At 36.4% G+C, this 26,285-nt stretch overlaps 4 protein-coding genes across 4 annotated transcripts; 1 reads left to right on the top strand and 3 right to left on the bottom strand.

Moving 5' to 3' along the window:
* The first annotated feature begins 495 nt into the window (after positions 1-495).
* On the top strand, positions 496-10,966 carry LOC127949374 (FERM domain-containing protein 7). The gene is made up of 12 exons (XM_052546495.1): positions 496-624; positions 2,923-3,027; positions 3,744-3,786; positions 4,656-4,734; positions 4,833-4,930; positions 5,046-5,160; positions 5,719-5,866; positions 5,995-6,090; positions 6,614-6,777; positions 7,698-7,766; positions 8,509-8,584; positions 8,661-10,966. The coding sequence occupies exons 1-12, from the start codon at positions 496-498 to the stop codon at positions 9,705-9,707; spliced, it is 2,169 nt and encodes a 722-aa protein (XP_052402455.1). The 3' UTR covers positions 9,708-10,966.
* Positions 10,967-11,105: 139 nt separating this feature from the next.
* Positions 11,106-15,941, bottom strand: pip4p1b (phosphatidylinositol-4,5-bisphosphate 4-phosphatase 1b). Its single transcript, XM_052546496.1, has 7 exons — positions 15,714-15,941; positions 14,560-14,741; positions 14,342-14,448; positions 13,546-13,651; positions 13,373-13,425; positions 13,174-13,264; positions 11,106-13,075 (listed from the first exon to the last, which is right to left on the bottom strand). Exons 1-7 carry the CDS (start codon positions 15,814-15,816, stop codon positions 12,929-12,931), a joined length of 789 nt encoding a protein of 262 aa, XP_052402456.1. The 5' UTR covers positions 15,817-15,941; the 3' UTR covers positions 11,106-12,928.
* A 366-nt stretch (positions 15,942-16,307) lies between these two features.
* On the bottom strand, positions 16,308-20,824 carry zgc:77880 (zf-DHHC domain-containing protein). Its single transcript, XM_052547206.1, has 9 exons — positions 20,597-20,824; positions 19,772-19,860; positions 19,578-19,651; positions 19,295-19,398; positions 19,069-19,130; positions 18,648-18,768; positions 18,447-18,519; positions 17,908-18,052; positions 16,308-17,251 (listed from the first exon to the last, which is right to left on the bottom strand). The coding sequence occupies exons 1-9, from the start codon at positions 20,719-20,721 to the stop codon at positions 17,160-17,162; spliced, it is 885 nt and encodes a 294-aa protein (XP_052403166.1). The 5' UTR covers positions 20,722-20,824; the 3' UTR covers positions 16,308-17,159.
* Positions 20,825-20,995: 171 nt separating this feature from the next.
* Positions 20,996-25,924, bottom strand: eif3f (eukaryotic translation initiation factor 3, subunit F). Its single transcript, XM_052547207.1, has 8 exons — positions 25,758-25,924; positions 25,504-25,574; positions 25,120-25,199; positions 24,108-24,245; positions 23,922-24,013; positions 23,615-23,751; positions 21,515-21,628; positions 20,996-21,116 (listed from the first exon to the last, which is right to left on the bottom strand). Exons 1-8 carry the CDS (start codon positions 25,867-25,869, stop codon positions 21,039-21,041), a joined length of 822 nt encoding a protein of 273 aa, XP_052403167.1. The 5' UTR covers positions 25,870-25,924; the 3' UTR covers positions 20,996-21,038.
* Positions 25,925-26,285: the final 361 nt, after the last annotated feature.

Raw genomic sequence — 26,285 nt, 5'->3', positions numbered from 1 at the left:
TGTGTGTGTGTGTGTGTGTGTGTGTGTGTGTGTGTGTGTGTGTGAGCTATTTTTATTGAGCCATTTTATATATATTGTATACTTGTATATCTTGTACAGTATCAATTTTTCCTTTTTTTTTCATGGCAGTATATACAATTTTGTCCCATATACAGAATATATTATTGTAATTTAAAATGGTGCATTTTCTTTGCCATTATTCAGCGTCTGCAACATTGACATTGCTAAGTATTTTACGCCAAAAATTTTGATGACAACACAAAACCGTTGATTCTGCGCGTTGTAGAGTTAGGGACTTGAGTTTATCGTGTAGCGTGGTGCTCAGGGTTGAGATCAGAGGCTGTAGTGCTGCTGATGCTGCTCAGTTTAAGAAAAGGATGCGTGAACACTCGTCACGAGACCCCCGCGCGCTACTCCCTCACTCCAGCATCAAACGGATAGTATCACACATAAAAGAAAAGTGTGGCGCTTAAACCCTCAACAGACGCACAGAAAATGGGGGATAAGTTCGAGCTGCTGAAGACACCTGTCAATAGCACAGCTGTGCGGAAGAAGAACAAGAATGAGAAACTGCGATTACGCGTCATCTTTTTAGACGACAGCGAGAGAGTTTTCGAGGTGGAGGTGAGAAATGATATGTGTGTGTGTGCATATATATATATATATATATATATATATATATATATATATATATATATATATATATATATATACATATACATACATACATACATACATACACACACACACACACACACCTTAACATTTTGTAATGTTTCTTTTCCTATTTGTATTAAATAACCACTTAAGCATAAGTTTCTTCAAAATGTATGGTGTTGCTGATAATAATGGTGACGTTTAATCACTTATGTCTACATTGTACACTTAATTACATTACACAAAAGTTTCCTCATTTAAGTAATATATACATACACACATATATATATATATATATATATATATATATATATATATATATATATGTGTGTGTGTGTGTGTGTGTGTGTGTGTGTTTTTGTATGTGTGTGTGTGTGTGTGTTTGGGGGTGGGGGCTCTCTTACTTTTGGTCCAGCTGTGTTTTGCTTGTAAAGGAGCATCATTTCATGTCCCATTATCCACGTGCTGCTTCTGCTTCATGGGGGATGCTGTGTGTGTATGAGTGTGTACATGCCTGGGGGTTTTCACTGCTTTTGCACAGCACAGCCTTGTCCTACCAGTCAGAAAAGCAGGTGAGATATAAAATCAGGGGGGTGGGGAGATAGACAGAAAAAAAGACAGTGAGTGAGTGAGTGAGTGAGTTAGTAGCCGTGAGGCATGTGTGTGTCTGAATAGTGGTAAATATCATGGCCAGCACTGAACAGAAGCTTGGCCTGCATGGCCTCATTCCAGAGAGCACGCCTGCGTTCCCCTACATCCTCAGGCAAAACAGGCAATTAGTAAAGAGGCAGTGGAAAATACAAGAAATCAGAGAGAAAGAGGTAGAGAGATTATCCGTTTTTCGATTGATTCTTGGTCAAGAAAATGTAATTTCAGCATATTTAGTGTTGCTTGCTATTATTATTATTGGATTAGGTTTTTTTTCATACACTTAAGTAGTATATTGAAATTAATGACACCTCAGATTGTGTGGTTTGTGGAGGGGAGGAGTTATTAAGCAATACCTGCTGAAAGAACCAATGGAAACCAGCCTAAGCTGATTGGTTGGTTTTAGATGGTGTTCCAGCCAGGTCACGGCTGGTTTCAGAGGGGGCTTAGCTAGAAAAGCTGACCAATTAACCAACTGAACACCACTGACCATCTTAAACCAACTAAGACCAGCCAACCAGCACAGGCTGGTTTTAGCTTCTTATTTTTCTCCCTCATCCGCATGGATTAATTAAAAACAGGTGGAAAATGCAATTAATTGACATTAAAAGAGAAAAAATATATAGTTTCCATTTGTTTTAATAGCCTAAAAAGAAATGAATTTGAATGTTAGAAGATAAAACTTACACTTACACATGCCAAAAATGCAAAACCAAAATTACTAAAACGTAAAAAAAAAAAAAAAACTGAAATTATAACATTAAAAGCTAATTCAAATTATTTATTCTATTAATAACTACTATAATGGTATATAAGTAATACTAAAATAATGCTGCTACCTGGCATCATGGTATCAGCTTTTGCACAGACAAGCACCACTCACTTTTTTTGTAAAAATAAATGTTGAGTATTTTGATGTAGATTGTGTTCAGTGGACTCAAAGTAAAGCTAGCATTGAATTTAAGTGTATAATCTGTGACGATTCACTGTTAAATATCCCATTTGTCCTGAATAAACAGTGCAAGAAAGTATCCATTATGTCCTCACAAATTTTGCCATAAAGTTACCCTTCTATGAGAGTCACAGATCTATCTTTGTACTGTGATATGTGTTTCAACCTCTCATGCTTGTTCAAGACTTAATCCCTCTATCTTCTTCTTATGTTCCCTGTCTTTGACAAGATAATAGGGAGGTTCTATGCCCCACTGTCACAGTAAATACAGGGTTCAAGAACACATCCTCACAATCATATGTGCCCACAAACACACTCATCAGATAGCAACCCTGTATTTTCAGGCTGACTCAGTGAGCATCTGACTTTCCCATAATTCTTTTTAAGGAGTTCAGTTGCTGCAGATTCAATTACCAGAGAAAGTTGCTCTAAGAGTCACATTCTGCTCAAATCGCATCACCATCTCATTACCACCCGCATCAAGTAATGGAGATGGAAGAAAGAAGCAGATCTGAGGAGTAATTTCACAGTGACACTGCAGTCACATCAGTCAAAAATAACATTGAAGTAGCACTGAGACGAATATAAATTTTGAAATGACATGTAAGATAAATAAAGGGTTTCCATCTCTGTATTGTGATTTATTCTTCTATATCTTCCCACAGAGAAAGATTCTGGGCTCTGATTTCTTCAATAAGGTGTGTGGTCATCTAAAGCTGCTGGAGAAAGAGTACTTTGGCCTGGAGTTTCGTCACCATACTGGCAGCTATGTGAGTCAAAACCTTTAACCTGTCAATGACGTCAATAACAGAGTTTGATCAAAAACAGCAGAGCCTATACTTAAAGGGATATTTCACCCCTCCAAAATAAACATTTTGTCATAATTTACTCATCCTTGTGTTGCTCCAAACCTGACGTTCTTTCTTTTGTGGAACACCAAAGACGGAATCTTCTATAATATAGATGGCCACTTTTTTTACAATTATTATTAATGGAGTATAGAACTTTTAAGCCTTAAAAAGGATGCAAAAGCACCATAAAGGTGTCAATAAATGGTCCATTTGACTTGTGTGATGTTCCAATTTGAATTAATAGTCACTGACATCCATCAAACTCTTTGCAATGACTTTACAAGAGTAGTGATGGTCTTTTGAGTGAGATTTTTTGAGTGAGAAGTCAGTTCATCCAGTTCAAGAACTGATATAAATGATTTGTTCACAGTTCTTCCTGATTTGATCAGTTCACTAAGTCATTGATCTTGTCGCATCTGTTCTTGGGTTAATAGCTCATTGCATGGCAAGATTATTTAAGTAATAATGACTTCAAATTTGATCTGAAGAAAATGTGGTTTGGAACAGTTGAACAAATGACAGAATTTTTATTTTTAGTGAACTGTCCCTTGAAATAGTTGCTATGTACACTTGTAAAATAGATAGGTGTTTGCTGCACCCATAGAAAATGAAATAAGATACTGTTTCTTCTACAGGTTTGGCTTGAACTCCTGAAACCAGTGGCTAAGCAAATCAAAAGTGAGTTTTATTATGTCATTTTTGTTTTGTGTGACAAGGTCCACTTGGTTAATTGTTTAGGTCACACTTTAGTTTGGGGACCTTCTCACTATTAATTATTAATTACAACTTTTGCCTATTAAACTCCTAATATACTGAATATTAATGGTTAGTAAGGTAGTTGTTAAGTTTAAGTTACAGAGTATACATGTGGTATTAAAATTGTCATGCAGAATAAGGCATTAATATATGATTTATAAGTACTAATAAACAGCCAATATGCTAGTAATATGCATGGTAATAAGCAGCTAGTTAATAGAGAGAAGTGGTCACTAAAGTAAGGCTAGTGGTTATGCTAGTGGTGAATGGGGAGTGATGCATTAGTTTTGCTTAAGTTTTACTATTGGCAAGGAGAAAGGTTTATGATGGAAGGATTAAAATAGGGTTTCCATAAAAAGTAATTTAATAATTTAGTGATCCAATATGCCCCCAAACTCTTTGTCATAACACACTTAATACTGTAGAAAACTACATCAACAGCTATAAAATGCTGCTGACATGCTTTTTAGCAAGTCAGCAACATTTTTTGCAAATTAACATACTTTTAAATATACTGTATCTTGAGAACATATCCCCTGGCACATCTTACCCAACTCACCCCTACCCTAGATGCTTACTGTAGAATATGTTATCTCAGAAGTTAGTATTCACCAATTATCAATTCAGTTCTTTCCTGGATTGAACCTTTAATTTACCATCACAGATGCTTAACTATTAGACCACAACCCAACCATCCACTTAATCCTTTGCCTTTAGTGAACGTTAAGCTTATTAATAAAAAAGGCTTAATGCTAGTTTTATGGGTCTAATAAGATGCTTCTCATCCGTAGATATCAGTGATGTGGCTTTCCATTTTATAGTGAAGTTTTTCCCTCCTGACCCAGGACAATTGCAGAGAGGCTTAACAAGGTAAACCACACGCACATGATTGTCTGATATATATAGGCAGATTAATAGATGGTGATAGGTCATATGCGTTCAGTCTGACTGCTGCCTCTTTTATACAGGTATCTATTTGCCCTTCAGATCAAACAGGATCTGTCAAATGGTAGCCTTACCTGTAACGATAATGGCGCCGCCCTGCTGGTCTCTCATATACTGCAAGGTAGCCCCACTTACCTCATTGAATGTCTAATTAGCATCAAAATACAATGCTTTCAAATCCTGCCTGTGATTATCATATGCACATTATACTTCTCCCTCTCTGTCCCCATTTGCAGCAGAAATCGGGGATTATGATGAAGAGTTGGATGCTCATCATCTTGAAAATAAGCAATATGTGCCAAACCAAGAATACTTGGACCACAAAATCATTCGTTTTCACAAAAAGCACAGGTAAGATACAGCCACACACCATGCAAGTATACCAGAATAATAATATTACCACTGACATCCATATATAATGTAGAATGTAATGTATTGTAATGTAATAATATACTTTCCCCCTGTGTCATTACATTTTATTATACAACACTTAATTTCTGAACTTATTTGTTATTGTTTTCTTTGTATGTATGGATTACATTACTCGCTGTATGTGCCAATGTGACAACATGTGTCGTGTAAACAGGCAGATTGGATGTTCTGAGGCATTGCATTCTGTATTCTGTGATTAAAACTGCGACAATTTAGTACTACTTCATGGTTTAATGATGTCATATTATTCTTTAAGCATGCACAATGTTTAAGATGGTATGGAAAGTGTAACCACATGATTCGGATTAGGGTCACAATTGACAGAAAGTGTAAATGGATGGTCAAAAAGAATTGGATGTAGGCAACAAATTAGAATTGGGTATCAAGACCTGCTGTGTAAACAAGGTCTTAGTCACCAAATCAAAACTCAAATGAGAACATTTGTACATTCGACAATGATTTTGTTTATTGGGTCAGAGGTCACGCTCCTGCTGAATCAGATGTGCATTTGCTGGAGGTTGCCCGGAAAATGGACATGTACGGTATTCGCCCCCACCCGGCCCATGATGGAGAAGGCATGAGGATCAACCTCGCTGTCACACATATGGGAGTACTCGTTTTTCAGGTAATATACACAAATATAAGCTTACTCCTTAGCTTTCTAATTGAAAAAAAATGCATTAAAAACACACAAAGCAACCACAAATGCAGCTTAGAAATGTAGACTCTCTTCTATGTTTATGCCGTTATCAGGGAAACACAAAGATCAATACCTTCAGCTGGGCCAAGATCCGAAAGCTGAGCTTCAAGAGGAAACATTTCCTCATCAAACTCCACACTGAGAGCGGGGTGAGACAAAAATTATCCCTCCATGGCAACAGCTGTATTTACAATGGAATCTGTGGGGAAAAGAATACAATAGTTCCTCAGCAACACTTGAAATAATCTTTCTCATTATGTACTATATCTGCAGAGAGACTGTGCTGACTTCTAGATTTACATTTAGTCATTTAGCACACACTTTTAGTCAAAGCTGGCAGACTTACAAATGAGGAACAGCACAAGCAATTTATCATGAGAGACAACAGAATGATATAAAATAAACGGAAGATAAACATCAGAAAATGCAAGAAGGCAGATGCACAACTTTTGTTTGTCATATTAAATAATCCAATCCAATCAAGTGGTACAATTTCAGATATTTTATATTGACGATTTCCATAAAAATAGGAATGTATTTCTAATAAGAAAGAACAAGGATAAAAAAAAATAATTTGAGGCTGAAAATGCTTTAACGTTCAACAAAAAGAAGACTGCATGGAATGATCAGTAATATCCTCATCTATCATTGACTCAACTCTTATTGTGTTAGCCTTCAAGGAGAGACACTGTTGAATTTTCCATGGCCAGCAGAGATGTGTGTAAGGCATTCTGGAAGTTGTGTGTGGAGTATCATGCTTTCTTCAGACTTGCCGAAGAGCCCAAGACACATCAAAGGTCCATTCTGTCCAGCAAAGGATCCAGTTTCAGATACAGGTATTTGAAAGGCAGACTTCAGATTTTGTGAAATGCAATGATAAGCCCCAGTTGTCTAATACTTTATGTTATATGATTATAAACCTTCTGAGAGATTGTAATGGTTATAATCTTCTTTACTAAACACACAACAAGAGACTTTAGTCATTGCTTTATATGTGTGAAATATTTACTGAGAGCTGATGATAGCTGGCAAAATGAGTGATGGTGATCTCTGGCAACAAAAAGTGGGTGTGTCTAGCGATATGACAAAGTTGAGAAAAGTTAAATTTGATGAGAATGAACAATATGATCATATTACATATACAGTATGTAGCAATATGATCAGATACGATAGCTGAGTGTAGGCTTGATGCAGAAGTTAATGTCACTGTGAGTGATTTCAGTCTTCTGTATAATATATCTCTGCCCACATACAGCAGTATAATAAAATAATAAGTGGAAACCATGTAAGAAATGGGCAGCATTCTGCTGAGTGAGCTTGATTCATGTATTAGCAATCATACACTACAGTTCGAAAGTTTCATACGTCTGTTCAACAAGGATGACATAAATTGATCACAAAATGACAGTAAGGACATTTACATTGATCAAAAAAATATTTAAAATAAATCCTGTCCTTTTGAACTTTCTATACATCAAAGGATCCCCAAAAATATTTTTTGCATTGTTTCCACAAATAAAAAAATTAAGAGGCACTGTTGTCAACATTGATAATAATGTTTCTTACACACACAAAAAAAAAATCAGCTGTTAAGAAAGATTTTTGAGGATCATGTGACATTAAATACTGGGGTAAACGATGCTGAAAATCTAGCTTAATGACATTATTAATTAGAATAGAAAGAACTAGGTTTCATGATATATTTTTTGATCAGTAACAGTTGTCTCTTTTTATTCTTGCGATTGTGGTATTGTAGTGGCAGGACGCAGAGGCAACTTCTTGAGTGTGTAGGCTCTGGAGACAAGAAACATTTGCCTTTTGAAAGGTAAGATGTTACATTGGGTATTGTGGGAATAGATTTGTGCATACATTGTACATGTAGTTTCAAAGCCACTAATGGGAATAATCAGAATAGCAAAAATAATACAATTGTCTTCAGTTGGCTTAGACAATTAGGTAGTCCTGAACTAAAACCAGTGGTTGAGTCAACATTACTACGTTGAGCCACTTAAACAAAGGCCCTCATGAGCATACATCTGAAACATAAAATGTCAAATAGGACACCCTAAAGTGTCATGAATGGACAAGTGATGACTGTTTCAAGTCCACAAATACACTTTAAGGGCACCATTTGGGATTATACAACCTGGGAAACCAACAGAACAATTTCAAATGCACCGCAGATTTGACATCTTTACACTCTCAGAAAAATGTACAAAAGCTGTCCCTGTGGCAGAACCCTTTCAAAAGGCACTAATACTAACATTTACATACTAATTTGTATGCTTTAGGTACAAATATGTACACTTAAGGTACTAAAATGCACCTTTTATGAGTAAATAAGGCACAGCGGTGTACTCTTTGAAAGGGTGCTCTCCCAGTGACAGATTTTGTACCTTTTTTATTAGAGTGTAGGGCATATTAACCTGCAAACGGTTTAAAGTTGTCTTTGAACACTACAATTTGTTTTAATATTTTATAACAGAGTCTTTAGGGAATTGGACAGTGCTGAAGGGGTTTGTTTTCCACTGCATCTACAGCATGTTTTGCTTTTTTTTTTTTTTCAGAAGTTACTGCAAGTCTGAATATGACACTCGACAGTGCAGATCCTCTCCTGACATACTGACTGACGTCTCCAAGCAGGTATTGTACTAGTTACTTGCATTTCGTATTTGTTTTTTTGGATCGTGTTTCTCACATTTGTTTCTTTCTCTCATAGCTGTATGAGCATCTACCTCCCGACCCAACCGTTGCTGGGCAACACAGCGAACAGACAGGCGTAGCAAAGCGCAGCCTATCCGCTGTGGAAGTCATGTTCGCTAATGAGCTGGAACGAACCAGGCCCTTGTCACGAAATCCTGCCTTCTCAAGCAACTCTGCTTCGCCCAAGCTCCGTTCCCTTTCCACATCAGGAGCAGAACATCGTAGTAGAGGAGCTCAGAGACAAAAGGCAAAGAGAAGATTGTCTCCAAGCGCCCAGCATCTTGTGCTCCTCTATCCTAACACGCCCCATCTGCAGTTCCACCCAGTGCTGCCAACCTTCCCACTCGCCACTCATCCGTACCTGCTGCAAGACCACACGTCCTCATCCCTAGACCGACTGCCTCAAACCCATCACAACCATGTGCCTCTGCAATACTTCCCCAGACAAACTGCCCATTCGTCATCACCGTCCTCTTGCTTGTCACCACAACTACAAAAGCAGCAGGAAAGGTTCCGTCCTGCCGGCCAGGGAGAATCGAGATTGTACCCCAGAGGAGGACTTGGACTAAGGGTTGGGTTGAATAGGAAATTGGACTTGAGTGGAGTGGAAGCGGGCCATTACAGCGACGACTCCACCTTTCAGACCGGCTTGCCACGTCGAGCCTCAAGTCAACCAGACTTCGAATTCCAGCGACTTACACTGGCCTCCAACGCCGCTGCCTATGCATCTGAGTATCGCCCTCTAGGATATTATCCACACCTTTCTCGACACCAGGTTCCTACCAGACCCACCTACCTTCCTCTAAGTCCCGCCCCACTCCCAGAAAGACCCACATCTTTATGTGTACTCGGCACAGGTAGTTATAGTGATTCAGATTCAGACACTTTCTACCCCTACTTTCCTGCACTGGGTAAAGTGGTGCGTTCTGGTCCGCTGGCGCGCATGCGCTTTTCTTCTGGAAGTCTCCAACTTGATGAAGAGGATGGAGAGGAAGAGGACTTGGACTGCCCGAATGATGAGGAGAACACTACTCTCACCACCGTTAAGGTTCTGAAGTTGTAGCCATGTGCAAAATCGTGACAAAAAATCGCTAAACAAATAATATAAACATTTGATGGCCTGCAGACCTTGCACTTTTAGAAGTAATGGTAGAGTAAGCATACCATAAAGGATTCATATTAGGTACATTAAAGGTGCCAATCCTGTGCCTGCACTCTTCCAAAAGGGGAAAATTTGCAGTGATGTCACAGAACAACAAATGTTTGGTTCTCCAAAGAACCCCTCAGTGGACCGTTCTTAAAAGAACCATTTTTTTTTTTTAAGAAATGTGAAGAACATAATCATCTGAAGAATGTTTTTTAACTGTAAAGAACCCTTTGTTTAATAGAAAGGTTCCATGGATATAAAAGTTTCTTCTTGGAACCATAGATGCTAATAGGATCACTAGAAGCTTCAAGGCAGGAAAGGTGTTGGAGCTAAACTCCATAGGGAAATGGCCCTCCAGGAGCAGGACTGGACACCTCGGACCTAAATTATACATAGTAGAACCTTTTGAAAGGATGCGGCAATAGTGACAGGTTTTGTATCATTTTTTCTGAGAGTGTGGGGCAGTATCAAAAACAGAGGGGGCACACTAGTCAGGTGTCTATTACTGTAAATAATACATCTCAACTTGATTTGCACCTTTGATCTAAAGTTATATTTTGTTGTAAGCTGCTTTTATTAAATTATGTAAAGGCACAGATTACCCCAGAATGAAAATTCTGTTATGATTTACTCACCAACATGTCGTTGCAATCCTGTATGAATTTCTTTCTTCTGTGGAATACAAAAAGAAAAGGAACTCCAGAACTGGATCCGTCAGATGCATGAATGCATCATGTTGTGAACTGGATGGACCAAATAAAAAGACTCAACACATACATCCACCATGATAGGAGTGGATTGGATATTCTTTCAATCTGAGTTGCACAGAATTTAAAAACATGGGGGTGTTTAGATTGTTTTTTTTGTTTTTTTTTGTAAACTATACTTTTAATTAGTATTATTATTCCATAAAATGTACTAAATATGTACTGAGTAAATAATCATTCTGTGGTGATTGAAATTAAATCTTCATTTTCAGGTAAAGTTAAGCCAAGTCCATAATAATGTAACTTAACTCAGACAGCTGACAATTAAAACCGATTTTCAGATGTCTGTGTGGCTGGAAAACATTAGCAATTATTTCTTGGCCATCTGTGCTACCATAGTGATAAGTATTATGATAAAGATATGTATTACGTTTTGTCATTTATTAAAAAAAGTCATGCTCATAAACCACTACCATGTTCAGTTGAATGTTTGCATATTGTAACTTTCATAAGCAACTTCTCTCTGGCTTCTCATTATAGTATTTCATTCTGTTTGTCAATTAAAATAAGTCAAAACCCCAACACACATACACACGAATACTCAAGAGATTGTTAAACATTTTAGTCACAAAGGAAAATACAAAAATTATCAACAACAAAATCAACAATGACAAGGTTAGATTCTGTTAGCGAAATCGCTAAAATGTAGTGCAACAATATATATATAGATATATATCTAACATTTTCAACAAAAAATTAAGAGTAAATGCACAGTACTACAACTGCACACTCATGTAAACAAATCAAACTCTGCAAAAATAAAAACATACTGGTCACTTCTGAATTTCACAGAATAGGTACAGGTACAAGTACTATGTCTATTAGTAACTGTATCTTCATTAAGAGTGCAGTGCAAGAGGTTCATTTCAGCCTACATGATTTGTCAGCCGGTACATTTACATCGGATTACACTTTCCAAAATAATGGGCAAAAAATGACAACAGCTTGTCACTGGTACAACTTGGTACAACTGTACCTTATTTACCCTCAAAGGATTCTAGGCCTATTATTACTTCTTATTAATTTAAAGCTTGATAAGGTATGAAGTTGTCCCAGTGACAGACTGTTGTACGATTTTTGCACACTTTTTTCAGACAGTATAGATATTAATCACAGCAATTTTTTTATGAGTTTTTACAGTCATTAGCATTTAACAGTTTATATGTGCAGATTGTGCCAAACAGAGAAAAAGAAAAGGAAAAAATGTTAAGTCAAAATTGTAATTAAAAAATATCTTCCCATACTACTTTACTAGGTAATGTTGAAGGTCTTCGCAACATATAAAAGAGAAGATTTTACTGCAGCTTTATACCTATATAACCACAGACAAGTACAAATTATGAGCAGCAATGCCTGATTAAAAAACAGCATCAACAAAAGTAGCACAAGGATCATTAGGAATCTCAAAATTATCTCTAATATTGCATTGTGTTGGATATTTGATCTTTATTAGTTAGTAAGCAAAGCATAATGCTGAATGCTGTAGGAGGAAGAAAAGGAAGGTAAAGGTTTGGTCTAAACTTGGGCCACAGACAAGAAGAAACCCCTATAGAGTCCCTGAATAATATCTACAGAAAAGCAATAAACTACACTGAAAGAATAATCAATTCATCTTTGCCTATGGTTCAATCTATAGCACATTCCAATAATAGCACTAAAATGCAAAAAAAAAAAAAAATGCTTTTGTTTCTCCTCTTTTCTAAACCTTCCAAGTGTTTCAGTGTGTTTCCATTTCCTTTTTCTTGCTCATACCCTTCATTTTATGTGCAAGGTCAGGGTTTTCCAATAAAGCTAAAAGTTGCCGTTCCTGCAGTACAAGTTTTAACACCAGTGCACATGGTCACATGAGGCACTTACACTTTGTGTTTCAGCAATTCAGCCACAATCTCTCATTCTGACTGTAACGTTTCCATATATTTGTGTGATCTCAATTCATGGTGCAAAAATAGCCTGTGTCAGTAGTTACTGATTGTGCAACTAAACTAGAAGTTATTATCCTACTGACAAGGCTGAAATATAGTTTTTTCTATGCTTTTTCTAACTCTGTAGTGGTTAGGAAGCAGATTCCCATCAGGAATGTTGGCGAATTGGATTCGATATCAGTTCAGAGAAGAGTAGTGTATCAAATAAAAAAAGGGTGGGGGGGGGGGGGCAATCTTTCGGGTGAAAAGTGGTCACATTTCACCCCCAAATCAAAATTATATTATAATTACTATTATTATCCAAAATAATAATTGATTTGGGGGTGAAATATGTCTTGGATATTTTCCAGACAAAGCAGCACTTTATTAACATCTTTTTGCTCCGTTTCTCTTTACTCTCGTCGCTTGCACTTCATTGCTACCTCTTCCTCCTCCACATCCATCACTCCTATGATGAGTAGCTGTGCAGCGGTTCACTGATTTTCATGCAGGCCCAATGTAAAGCTCTGACCAAAGTGATCAGCACCAAGAGAATGAAAAGTACCCAGGAGGCATAAATCCCATTATATGTCAGTGCCTTCCTCCACGTGCCAGCCTAAAAAGAGAAACAGAACACAGAAAAGGGGATTCCTGGTATTCCGAAATGATGGTGCGTTTTGAAATAATGAACTCTAAAAATGCTTTTATTCTTACGATCAATCCTGCAGTCGTTATAATGAAGATCAAGCACAGCAGGAAACATATCAAACTCCGCTTTCTAGGGTACCTCTGGCCAATCGATGAGCTGCATGGATGAAAAATATTGAATTACATGTTATTAATTGACTCGCAGCCAGTGACTGTAACTGCTGGTACTAAATAAAAGAAGGTCTATGGATAATAATTAGCATACACTTTTTTGCAGTGTGGACAGCGAGCCAATGTCCGATCTGTAAATTCTGTCCACTAAATCAACAACAGAGAGACATCGGGTCACAGCTATATTAAGGCTATTATTAGTTCAAATGAAATGATAAAGAGCTTTAAAATATTGCAACTTTGCATGAATATAAAAAAAGTTCTTACCAGAAAAGTGTTTCCACAGTGGCCACAGGAAACTCTGGCACCACTAGGCTGAGGATTCGGACTATCGGCACTAGGATGAACTGGACCCAAATTGATAATTCGCTTACTGATCCCCATCAGAAAGAAAAAAGAAAAAAGAAACAAAAAGTCAAACATGCACACACAAAAACATGAAATAACAGAATTTCTGTAAACTCATAATTAAAACTAATAAGAAAAACATTATCAACATTGCACAACAACCACTGGGCATCCAATCATATTTAATAACCTTGTTTCAATAATCTTTAATGTCATTAAAATCTTTAAAATCTTAATTATCTCCCAACTAACAGTCTCTACAAAATTTCACTTAAAAAAATAATAATAAAACATGTTTTTGAATATACACTACTGTTCAAAACTTGTGGTGATAACATTTGTGATTATACATTTTTGAAAGAAGTCTCTTGTTCCCACCAAGGCTGTATTTATTTAATCACAAATACAGCAAAATCATCAACATAATCTATTTTCATCAAAATATTTTCATTAATTTATGTGATGGCAAAGCTGAACTGCATTCATTATTACAATTTAAAACAACTGTTTATAAATGGTTTATATAACTGGTAATATGCCGATTCGGTGCTCAAGTCTTATTATTATCAATTAATTATTGATATATCTAGTAGAAACCTATGCATTTTTCAGGATACTTTGATACAGAAGAAGTTTAATAGTACATAAGTTCCATGGTGTGTTCCTAACCTAATACTTTGTTGGAAGGCTTATGAAGGATGGTAATGTCTCTCACCAGTAAGGTCGAGGGCAGGCAATCCTCTGCGAGGTGACTTTGCAGATGAGAAGACAATTACACGGACACCTCACATACTTCTTTCCTGCTGGAGCATTCTTTATGGGCTAGATAAAACAGGAAGTGATATCACCAGTACAGTTTTCAATCAAATATAACACATAATATTAGGTATGTCTGATGACTGGAATCCTAAATGAATGTGCTTGTTAACTCACTGTAGCCTCATTGCAGATACCGCATTTGACCACATGCTGGTGGATTTTGCCCTCCACACTAATAGGCGACTGACACACTCTGCAGCTGATGACAGCAGCACTGCCGCTCTCCGGAGAGCCCAGCGGGGAGTACGGTGGAGGAGCCTCTCCCACCATCAACGTGGGAGGAGCTGATGGGAACGCTGGGAAATAACAAATATATATATATATATATATATATATATATATATATATATATATATATTTAGCCTTTTTTTATTTCATGGCAGAATCAACCTTCCATACAAACTGGTAAAACAATGCTTAAAACCTTTTATTTATTTATGTATTTATTTATTTTACACAATATTAATGAATATACTTACTTTAATAGATTCACACTAATATTTAAGTGATATGGCTTCTAAACTTTTTACTTAAATTAGAAGTTATGTTTATATAAATTATAAATATACATAAATATATTCAGTGCTAAGAAAGTAAGATATTTTTGCAATTGATAATACAAAAACATTATTATCTAAATAAACCTTACAAAATATTATGTAAATAAATACCTCAAAATAATAAGTAAATAATATTCAACATCAATAAAAACCCTAACCTAACATCATCCCTTCATTACTAACCATATCAACTTTTTAACACATTTTATTGCCATTTATATGTTTGAGCAAAGCAAAGAAAATGGATTTGCTAGACAGAGCAATATTGTGTAGATCGTTAGGTACTCAACATTTTTACAAATGGTCAAGGATTTTAACTTGTATTATTGCTCAATAGTCAATAACAACGTTACTTGAACTGATCACTGATAAGTGTGAGGGCAAAAATCATGATTCCTTAAGTCATGTGATTCTGGTGTACACTGTCTAATCTGCCACTATTTGTAGTGTGCTCAGGATCTGCAGATTACAGATTACTGAAAGTTAAATCACATGTTTAAAATATGCACACGCTGTACTCTAAATTAATTAAAATAAAAGTAATAAATAATAAATGTCTCGCTAGTCAGCATAAGAGCGTGGGCATCACAGGCGCGTTCGAACGCTCCAATCGAATCGTATGTTCGAATTCGCCTACGATGCCCAAAAATGATTTGAGGGTACACAGCACGAAAAGCGTTCTGTCAAAACGGATCGTGTTTGACTCACTCTGTGGTTTGCTCGGAGGTCGGTAGGTCTCATCTCCCGGTGACAGCCCGTTCATTCCATAGCGACTGTCCAACAGCAAAGGCGATCTCTCACCGTCAGCCATGCCGTAAACGAGCGCTAAATCCCGCGGTGGATTTAGGGTTTGCTGCTGGATAATGTTGTTGCGGAAAGCAGAAGTGATGTGTGAAAATAAATCTCTAGGAAGTGTCACATGACTTTTTTTTTTGCTACCAGGAAGTCGACAACAAAAATAACAACACAAACACGTGATCAAGGGTTGGGCCAGTAAGCGACGAGCTCAGAAGGATTGAAAAATTAATTATGATCCCTTTTTAATTAGCTCTCACTCACAGTTCCAATGAAATATTAATGTTCACCTATACAAGCCTTTATAAAAGCTGCCTGTTTTAGAGAATGTTATACATTTTGTGCAAAACTAAATCCTATTTTATGTTACGTTAATTATTACACTATAATAATAAATACAATACATATATATATATATATATATATATATATATATATATATATATTATAGTGTGTGTGTGTGTAGATAGATTTCCTGAATAATAAAAAACTGAAAGAAATGTAGGCTATATTTACCACTACTGGTTTATTTCCACTCAAACTTGGAATTGTCAAGTAAAAAAAGCCAGAATATGAAAAGATGTCTTTTACTTCACATAAGTCAGATCAGCATTTAGACACAAACAAACCACAGATAAATTATAATAAATATCAATGTAAACATTCTCAATATACACGTTCATCTGTTATGTACACACATCCCTCAAGCGGTCCATGAAACAGCAAAAACATTAACATTTCAAACAAAACAAAACCCATCACTTCAACAAAAGTTGTCCAGTGCCCTGAAAATGCAGCAACAACTTTTGTCAGAAATTACAGTTATAAAATACATCTTTATTTACAATCCTTTTGTAAAATGGAGTACAGTCCATGTACTCAAACACACACAATAATACCAAAATGAGTTATGGTGCATCCTATTGCATTTAGCTGAAATACAGTCAACACAGCTGACCTTGCGAGTGTGTCCTTGTGTCCCTTAAAGCCAATCAGTGGTTATGTTATAAAATATATACTGCTTACAGGTTAAGATACTGATTTAGCAACTTCAAACAAGATACTAAAGAGAGAAAACTGACTAATCTGCATAAATAATATTACAAAAAAAACAATAAATGGGTTATATGAAGAAAAATAATTTAGATGAACAGAGAATGGAAAAAGTTCCAGGTTTGTAGAAGTACCTTATATTTGTATGCGTGTGAGAAGCAGCAAGCAGAAGTCACACTCACACAGCAGCACTCTTCCGTCATCATAGCTGAAATTTGCACTTCGGTAACATAATATTCACAATGTCCTACACATGATGCGATACTGATGAAACGTTCAAAGGAACCGATGGAAAACTGTTTAGTGTTACACATCGTAATCAGGAAGTGCTGAATAACTGATGCCGCCAACAGAAGGTGGGGAGGAATGGAGTGGGAACAACCAACATATTATAGAACCTGTAAAATATAAAGCAGAAAAACAATTATTCTGTACACAGCCATTATAAAAAGTGTGATGTCTTTTTTTTTTTTTAAGAATTCATTTTATTCAGTAAGATCGCATTAAATTGAACAAAAGGTACAGTAAAGACATTTATAAGGTTTCAAACAGTTTCTGTTTCAAATAAAATGTATTCTGAACTTTCTATTCACCAAAGAATCATGAAAAAATATATATAGTGTTCACAGTAATAAGAAGGGGATATAGGAGTTTAACATTGATATTAATGAGAATTGTTTCTTGAGCAGCTAATCAGCATATTCAAATGTTTTCTGAAGGATGTGACAGAAGGAAGCAATGATGCTAAAAATGCAGCTTTGCATCACAAGGATAAAAACATCTTAAAATATAAAACAGTTATTTTAAATGATAGTAATATTTCACAAAATTACTGATTTTACTGTATTTTTTTCCTCAAATAAATGCAGCCTTGGTGAATATAAAAGAATTAAAAGACTAAAAAGACTATAAAATACACTTTTTTTGTTTTGTTTTGAATAATGCAAAGCATATTTCTCAATGCTTTGGATTTGTAACAGCACCAATGATTCAATTCTAACAACAGGCTTGCAGGACCAAAACAGACACTGTAAATAAACAGCATTAAACTCACCACGTCCGAAAACCTCCCTCAGCAATGCAATTTTGGGCTTTCTTGTGTGTGCAATGTGTGTTGGGTGGGTGGTGTTGGGTTTATCTTTCAATAGTCTGTTCCTCATCTGTTCAATGGGCGTCTCATCTGTTATAATGGACACCAGCTTGGGACAAAAACAACAGAGAGGAAGGAGAGGAGAGATCAATGCATGCAAAAAAAAAAAAAAAAAAATTCAACAGTTAATTACATAAATGAGAACAAAACACGAGTGTTCAGAAAGCCAAAAAAGACTAGTGCAAACGTTTTATGCATGATTAAGTTTAGACTTTAGTTTAAAAAGACACTTTGCATCAATCACGGTATTTATAATATCGGCTGTCAATGAGGATAAACACACAACACATCATCTGCAATGTAAAGGTGGCAAAAGATGTTTAAATTAATTAATTCAGATAAATGCAAAATGACAATATAAAATATTATAATGATGGCATTGCTGTTTATTATAATGTTAGCATATAGTCCAAAATTAGGAACTATATAATGCTGAAGCATACCTGGTCATAAAATATCACCAAGACAAAAACTCCAAAAAGTATCGACTCCACCAGCAAAATAATATAATGTGCCCTGTATAACAAGTGACCGAGAAAAGTGTGAGTGAAGTGAAAGCTAACAAAAGAACATTATTCTTAAACAATATTGTAATCTTCATATATCTTATACAAACATATACACGACCTATATTGGTGACTTACACGATGAGATGTTTGCTGGGAGCTTCTTCTCCTTCTTTATCTCCATCTCCCTCTCTTTCGCTCCTTATTCTCCACACCCATGCTGACACCACCAGCGCCATGGAATACAAGCTGGCCATGCCTTCAACGTCAGACAGAAACAACATGGCATTAGAGGAGAGGAATGGAAAACATGGAATCTAACACTGAATTTCTTCACGGGAAATTCTATCATCATTTCATGTTGTTCCAAACAGTTTTGGGTCCCACTGACTTCCATACTAAGGATAAAAATACAATGGAAGTCAAAGGGAACCCTGATACTATTTGGTTTCTAATATTCTTCAAAATATCATATCTTGTGTTCCACAGAAGAAGAAGAAAAGGTATACAAAAGGTTTGAAGTGGCTTTTAGATGAACAACTATCCTTTTAAAACTTACCTGTGTAGAAGAGGAACTGAATGAAGTATTTCTGATTGAGCTCTCCAACACAATTATTGATCCTATAAAAAAGCAAAAATATATGCAAACACTTTTATCAGACAGACTGCAAAAACAAAAACAAAAATTATATTGCAAACTCTTATTCTACTTTAAATACACCCGGTTATATGAAAATATATTCAATTTGACAACGTTGGCTAATGGAAAATGATGAAAGGTTCACCATGGGCAGTGATGGTCCATTCTCCTAATGCAGCGCTGACAAACTCTGCAGTGATGGGCCCGAGGAGGCCGATACGTCTCACAGCGACTGCACACTGTCCAGCCCTCACAGCCCCGATGAGAGCAACACAAAATTAAAGACATGTCAGAGAGCAAATGCACTGGGAAATAAGATCCAAAGCTACTAAATAGACTATCCATACTCTGCGAAACAATATAGTAAACCAACATAATAACTACATTATTAACAATGTTACAGGAGTACACAAACCAGCAACACTCACTCTGTCATTCAGATGGTTGGACTGGGACCTCAAGTCTGAGAAGTCAATGGCTGTCTCAGGAAGAGGAACCATACCTGTAATAATAATAATAATAAAAAAAATGGTACAAATTCATAGGGTTAAAAAAACAACCAGTCTACAATATATGAAACACAGAGAGAAGCGAGACTGTTCCATGAAATAAGAGCACTCACCAGGATCAGAAAACACTGCTTTTGAATGGCACGCCAGCAACAGTAATAAAATAATATTAAACACAGATCCATGGAGAGTGCACCATACACTAAACACAAACAGAGAAAATAGATACAACACAATATTTTGAATATCACATATGTATTCAATGCAGTATTAATTTTGTTGCCAGCTACTTAACAGGACTTAAATTAAGGAAAATGACCAATAAATCCCAAACAATTAAATGTGTGATAGAGTTTCCATACTGGCAATAATAACATAAAATATAAAACCAAAAGCACAAGCAAAAAAACAAAAAAAAACAAAACAAAAAAAAAAAACACTACAATTGGAAATTGGCTAATACTTAAGAGAAATTAATTTGATTACAATTTATTTTTCCTTAAAACTCTTCTTCGTGATAACCTGATAAATATATAGGAGTTTGCTATTTTAAAAGCTAATGTCCAAAAGCTGTGAGACGTTACAGTTTAATGTAGAACGGAATGAAATAAACACCTTTTACTTCCCAGTACTTCCACAGGATACCCTGAAACCTTATGACCACAGTGTAACAGCCTGAAAGTGTAGTAAACGCACGCTGAATGCTGTTCTACCGCAGAGTGACATCGATGCTGGTACCAGTTGTTAACAGTTTAAACGCACTGTAAACACAGTTCGCGGGAAAACACACCAGAACGCTGATAACAGTCATCACGCTGTTGCTATGGGTGATTCTAAAAAGGAAGGAACCATTATAAAGCGACGGTCTCATGAGATTATGGGTGCTTTTACGTGAACCAAACGCTGACTCTTTAAAGCTTCGTTCAGACGATACTCACCTTCCAGAATACGCGGGGATCAGGACATATTGAATCACAACATAGTCGGCGTAAAAGACGCTGAAATAAGTTAAGATGAGACAAATACACCCGCACGGGTCTCGCCGACAGCGAAACACAGCCATCTTTCCATCTGCGGTCTTCCTGATGACGTCATAAAAGGACCAGCGTTACGTGTCTCGTCGTGTCTGTCGTCCGCTTTCATTAGTCCTGACCACCTGTGAACGGTTGTGTTTTTGTCTGGTGTCTGATAATACTACTCGTCAAAACATGATATATAGTTAAAAATCTAGCACAAACTTTCGAATACCTTTAATTTTTTTTGTTTAAAACAATGCTGTCACAATCTCATAAGACATCTAAGCAGCACAATGTTTAAAATCAAATAAATCACACAGGTTGTTGGAAGGACAAATATGTTTTTATTTATTTTACTTTCTTATCACAGAACAACTAGCTTCTCATTAAGCGCAATCTGAGCTTGAGTGAGATTTGCCAGGTAGGTCACCATCAACAGATCCTGCAAAGAAACAGAAGAGCATGAGCAGTCCAAAAACACCACAACACAGCTGTGATTCAGTCTGAGAGACATTACAGGGTTTCTACTGTTTAATATTTTACAGCTTTTTTGTGATTTTTATAGATAAAGATTTTTATAAATCATTTTGATTCGGGAAGACTGGCTAAGGTACCATTAAAGATTTTGAAGTTTTAGGAGTGCAAAAAACTATTTTGACCGATTCACTCACAAAAATCAATTCACTCACATCACTATGGCTAACATGTTTTATTTAACATATGAGCAATAACTAGCCACCGAGATATTGTAGAACAGAAAACTTATATTTTTTATGACTGTGGGAACCCTGAAAGCATGTAAAACATGCAGTTTACAGTATAACTGTACAGGTCACTTACATTAATGTTGGAGTTCAGCATGCTCTCAAAGTCTTCTGCTGAGATCTTGGGCACTTTGTTCACAAGATCCATCAGGAAACGACCAACACTGTTATCTGCCACCACTTTACCAGACTAGAAAATAAACAGAAAATGTATTTTGTTGGATCATCCTAAAAGAGGAGTGTTGAACTCTTAGGGAGTCTTGCATTTCCCATAAAATACCTTATTTAATATGAATTCACATTAAAAGTATGTCAAAATAGCTGTCTTGGCGAGTTACTTTATAGTTTTAACAATTATTTATCTATATTTACTTAATAAAATGTATAGATCCAAAATATGGTTATCGTGGGCTCTTCTAAATGGCGTGAATAATTATATATATTACAAATTATTCAGAATTTGGAATACATTAAGAATACTATTCCCATCAACTGGTCAAAATCCACAACAATGCTGTATGCTGCTTGGAAGAGCATGTGTTGCTCTGATGTAAACAAGCATGCATGAGAAGCACATGGGGGAAACACCTGAGAGAAGTGCTGAATGAAAGCACATTCACTCTCTGACAACAGATGGCGCTAAACTTCAGAAAATGCAGCCCTTACCCTGGAAACCCCATAAATAAAGCAGCTGCTCTACTTTCTAAAACATATTTTAATAATTTAAATATCCATTCAGATTTATGCATTCAGTGTGGTGTTCATCACAGCGCCAAATACTTAAATATTAAGACTTAATTGGCTATTTATTTTCAAACTTTTATCTGGACTACAGCATGCCCTAGATATTGTTTGAAAGTGTTTTGATTATTGTTCATTCAAACTTTACATTAGGGCTTCATTACTGTTAATATTTGTTAATTCATTAGTTAACAAACAGCCAGTGAAAAATTTTTCTGAACTATGATTAATCTTAGGTATTCCAATATTAAACAACCTGTTAAAATTTAAAGTTGCAGCTGTGTTATTTAATAAGATTACATGAACTAAGATTTAGTATTTAAGTTCTTTTAATGAAAATGAATAACTTCTGTAGCAAATGTAGCTACTGCTCATTGTGAATGTTAATGGTTAACGAATGTGATCTTATTGTAAAGTGATACCCATTGGTCTTTATAATTATATGGCACTTTAATCTGTGTAAAACTTTACATATTTTCTGTATTGTTTTATTGCATTTAAATCTTCAAAGAAAAAAAAAAGTTATTAAAACTGTTATACTGTATTATGACTTTTTTTTTAAACTAAATTTAAATACTGTGATAATACAGTTTAACGTGATAAAATCATTAGCAATTAATAACAGGAAAATTTGATACCGGCATATCCCTAGTTAGTAGTTTTTGCTGGCGTATCAAAATGGGAATCGAGAATTGTAAACTAACCGTATTTTCCGGACTATAAGTCGCACTTTATTTTCATGGTTTGGCTGGTCCTGAGACTTATAGTCAGGTGCGACTTATCAAAATTAATTTGACAAGAACCAACAGAAAACATTACCGTCTACAGCCGCAAGAGGTGCACTAATGCTGCTCAGCGCTCCTGTAGTCTACAATGAGCAGCATATAGCGCCCTCTCACGGCTATAGACGGTAATGTTTTCTCTTGGTTCCTGGTTCTAAATAAATGCGACTTATAGTCTAGTGCGACTTATACATGTTTTCTTCCTCGTCATAACGTATTTTTGGAATGATGCGACTTATACTTAGGTGCGACTTATAGCCCGAAAAATACGGTAATCTGTATCTAAATGTTTAGAGTCATGTAAGTTATTTATTAGAATTAAAGATAACATGAGTTAAAAACAATGATAACAGCTATTTAATTTTTTTGTGACAGAGCAAGTAAAAAATTCAACCACTGGCCCGGGCTAAGCCTCATGTGGGTACATGTGTGTGTATATATATATATATATATATATATATATATATATATATATATAAGGACTGCATGATTAATTGAATGTGATTGTCATGCACATCTTGTCAGTAATTCCGGTTCTGTGAAAGTCTTCTGTGCAGCACAACAATTAATAAAGTATGAAAAATAGCAACTCTTTGGATAGAAATTTGGATAAATTACCTCTTAAACCAAATAGGTCCCAAAGAGACACTCACCAGTACATCTTCTATATATGAGATCACTGTGGACAGCATTTCTTGTACGCGTCCGGCTGCACCGGCCACCTGGGCCAGGTCTGTGGTCAGTCCATTGGTACGACTGGGAGATGCACGAGTCCTCTGTAGAAGTTCAACTATAGAGAGAGGTGATCAACCCATTATAAGAATGTGCTCAAAAGAAAATGCTATTTTTAAAATATCCAACTCTCACAACATTCCAATCCAAGATAGTGTATACCAGTAGTGCCATTCAATTTAGAATGAATAATCCACAAAAATGTATAAAAGTGGAAAAAAGTCTGACCTCCAATGCGCTCGGTGTCGTAGTAAACATACTTGACTGTCAATGGGGTGAACATGACACCAACTGTCTTGCCTGGAACGCCCATCTGGGAACTAACAACACAATCAACAAACAAACATTGCTAGTGCGGCAGAGGAGAGCAGATCAGCAGCAAGAAATAATCTACCTTTGTCTAGGTGATCTTACCTGACATATGCACGGATGTTCATTTTGTTGCTCTGTAGTGCTGTGTCCACAGTCAGGTGAATGGGGTTCGGAGCCTCTCGGCTGTAGTACTCGTGGATCAGAACAGAGTGCTCTGTGATGTCATATCCTGTAGCATACCTGCAAAACAAAGATTGTGCTCATTATGTTTACATTTCAAAAGCATTTTCCACCAAAAATAAAAATGTATTCACTCAAACAGACCATCCGAGATGTAGATAAGTTTGTTTCTTCACTGGAACAGATTTAGTGAAATTTTGCATTAAATCACTTTCATTTTCACTTTGCAGTGAATGGGTGCCATCAGAACGAGGGTCTAAACAGCAGATATTAACATCCAAATAAGCCTCAAGTAATCCACATGTCTCCAGCCCATCACTGAAAGGGTTAGTTCATCCAAAAATGTAAATGATGTCATTAATGACTCACCCTCATTTCGTTGCAAACCCGTAAGACCTCCGCTCATCTTTGGAACACAGTTTAAGATATTTTAGATTTAGTCCGAGAGCTTTCTGTCCCTCCATTGAAAATGTATGTACGGTATACGGTCCATGTCCAGAAAGGTAATAAAAACATCATCAAAGTAGTCCATGTGACATCACAGGGTCAGTTAGAATTTGTAGAAGCATCAAAATACATTTAAGTCAAAAAATTACAACTCTATTCAGCATTGCCATCTCTTCCGGGTCTATTGTCAGCGCGTTCACAACACTGCAGTGACGCTGCTGACGTGTTTTCTGGCACACCTAATAACAAAGATAACACATCAGCAGCATCAATGCACACAGTTTATCTTAAACTGTGTTCCAAAGATGAGCGGTGGTCTTAAGGGTTTGGAACGACATGAGGGTGAGTCATTAATGACATAATTTTCATTTTTGGATAAAATAACCCTTTAACATCTTGTGAAGTGGAAAGCTGCTTCTTTGTAAGAAACAAAAATACATCAACATATTAGTTTAGAACGCTTAGCACATTTCTATTTTCAGCATACCATCCAATGATGACTTCACTTGGCGAAACCTTCTTATGGAGCTCGTACATGTTCTTGGCGAACTCCATGTCAACAGCCACCTATGATATAAACATTGAAAACAAAAATCAGGTAACTTTTGTGTGTTGTTCACTCGGTCTTTGATGGATCGAGTTTTTGAAATTCATGTAACGTACTGTGATATTTACAAGGAGGAACTCAAAAGCACATCCAATAATTTGATAGTACATCATCCAAAAAACTGGTAGTCCCATGAACATTTCTAGAAATATTTAGTAAGTGTAAAGTCATACAGGTAAAAGGCATATACCACAGATACCATGGTATACCAATAATACATCATAGTACTTAAGCGGGAGAATGAGCTGATGCTGTTTGTCTCACCTCATCTTCAGACTCATTGTGAGGAACAGAGAAGCAGTTTGTGACTTCAACTGAATGTTTGTCTGTTGTTCCTGTGTGACACACAAATTAAACCAGTTAAATGGTGCTCTTTATGTTCAGTGCAGATGCGCATTCTCATCCTCTCCGGCCATCTGCTCGACTACAACACATGCTTCGATAGACAAAACCAGCTTGTGTTCTCTTACTTAAACGCGACTGTCTCGGACTTCACTCAGAGAAAGTAAAGGACCCACCGAGTAATGTTCCGATCACACGAGTCGCTCCCTCATTCCGTCGCTCGTATGAGTCCACAATCGATGCCAAAACCACCGGGTGGATTTTCACGACTGGGCCGTGGACCGCCATGATTTCGTAGAGGAAGTGAAGTATGATGATAAACAAAGAAGAAGAGAGAGAAACATTTCTCCATGGGTTTCGTGCTGCTGCCCCCTAGCGGATGTCTGAGACCACATTATTTATAGAAATAAACAGAATGTTCTTCAATTTCAAGAAAATGTCCTCTATTTGTAGGTCACAAATCAAACACACAATGATTATCATGTGAACTTCTTCAGAGGTCACTGACTGCAGTGAAGCACAAGTGTTGCATGATGTGGATCATGTGGTGTAGCACAAACTTGCTAAGTTCAGGTCAGCATAAGGGTTGTTGTCGCTGCAAAAGAGGCAACGATCAAATACTAAGACAATGGTACATTGAACTCAGCATCGAATTCACTTCAAACTATTGAAAGGAAGAGAAAACGTGACAGGTGAAGAATGTG

Source organism: Carassius gibelio, chromosome B1, assembly GCF_023724105.1.
Source record: "Carassius gibelio isolate Cgi1373 ecotype wild population from Czech Republic chromosome B1, carGib1.2-hapl.c, whole genome shotgun sequence".
Classification (NCBI taxonomy): Eukaryota; Metazoa; Chordata; class Actinopteri; order Cypriniformes; family Cyprinidae; genus Carassius; species Carassius gibelio.
This window is presented reverse-complemented; position numbering and strand designations above follow the sequence as displayed.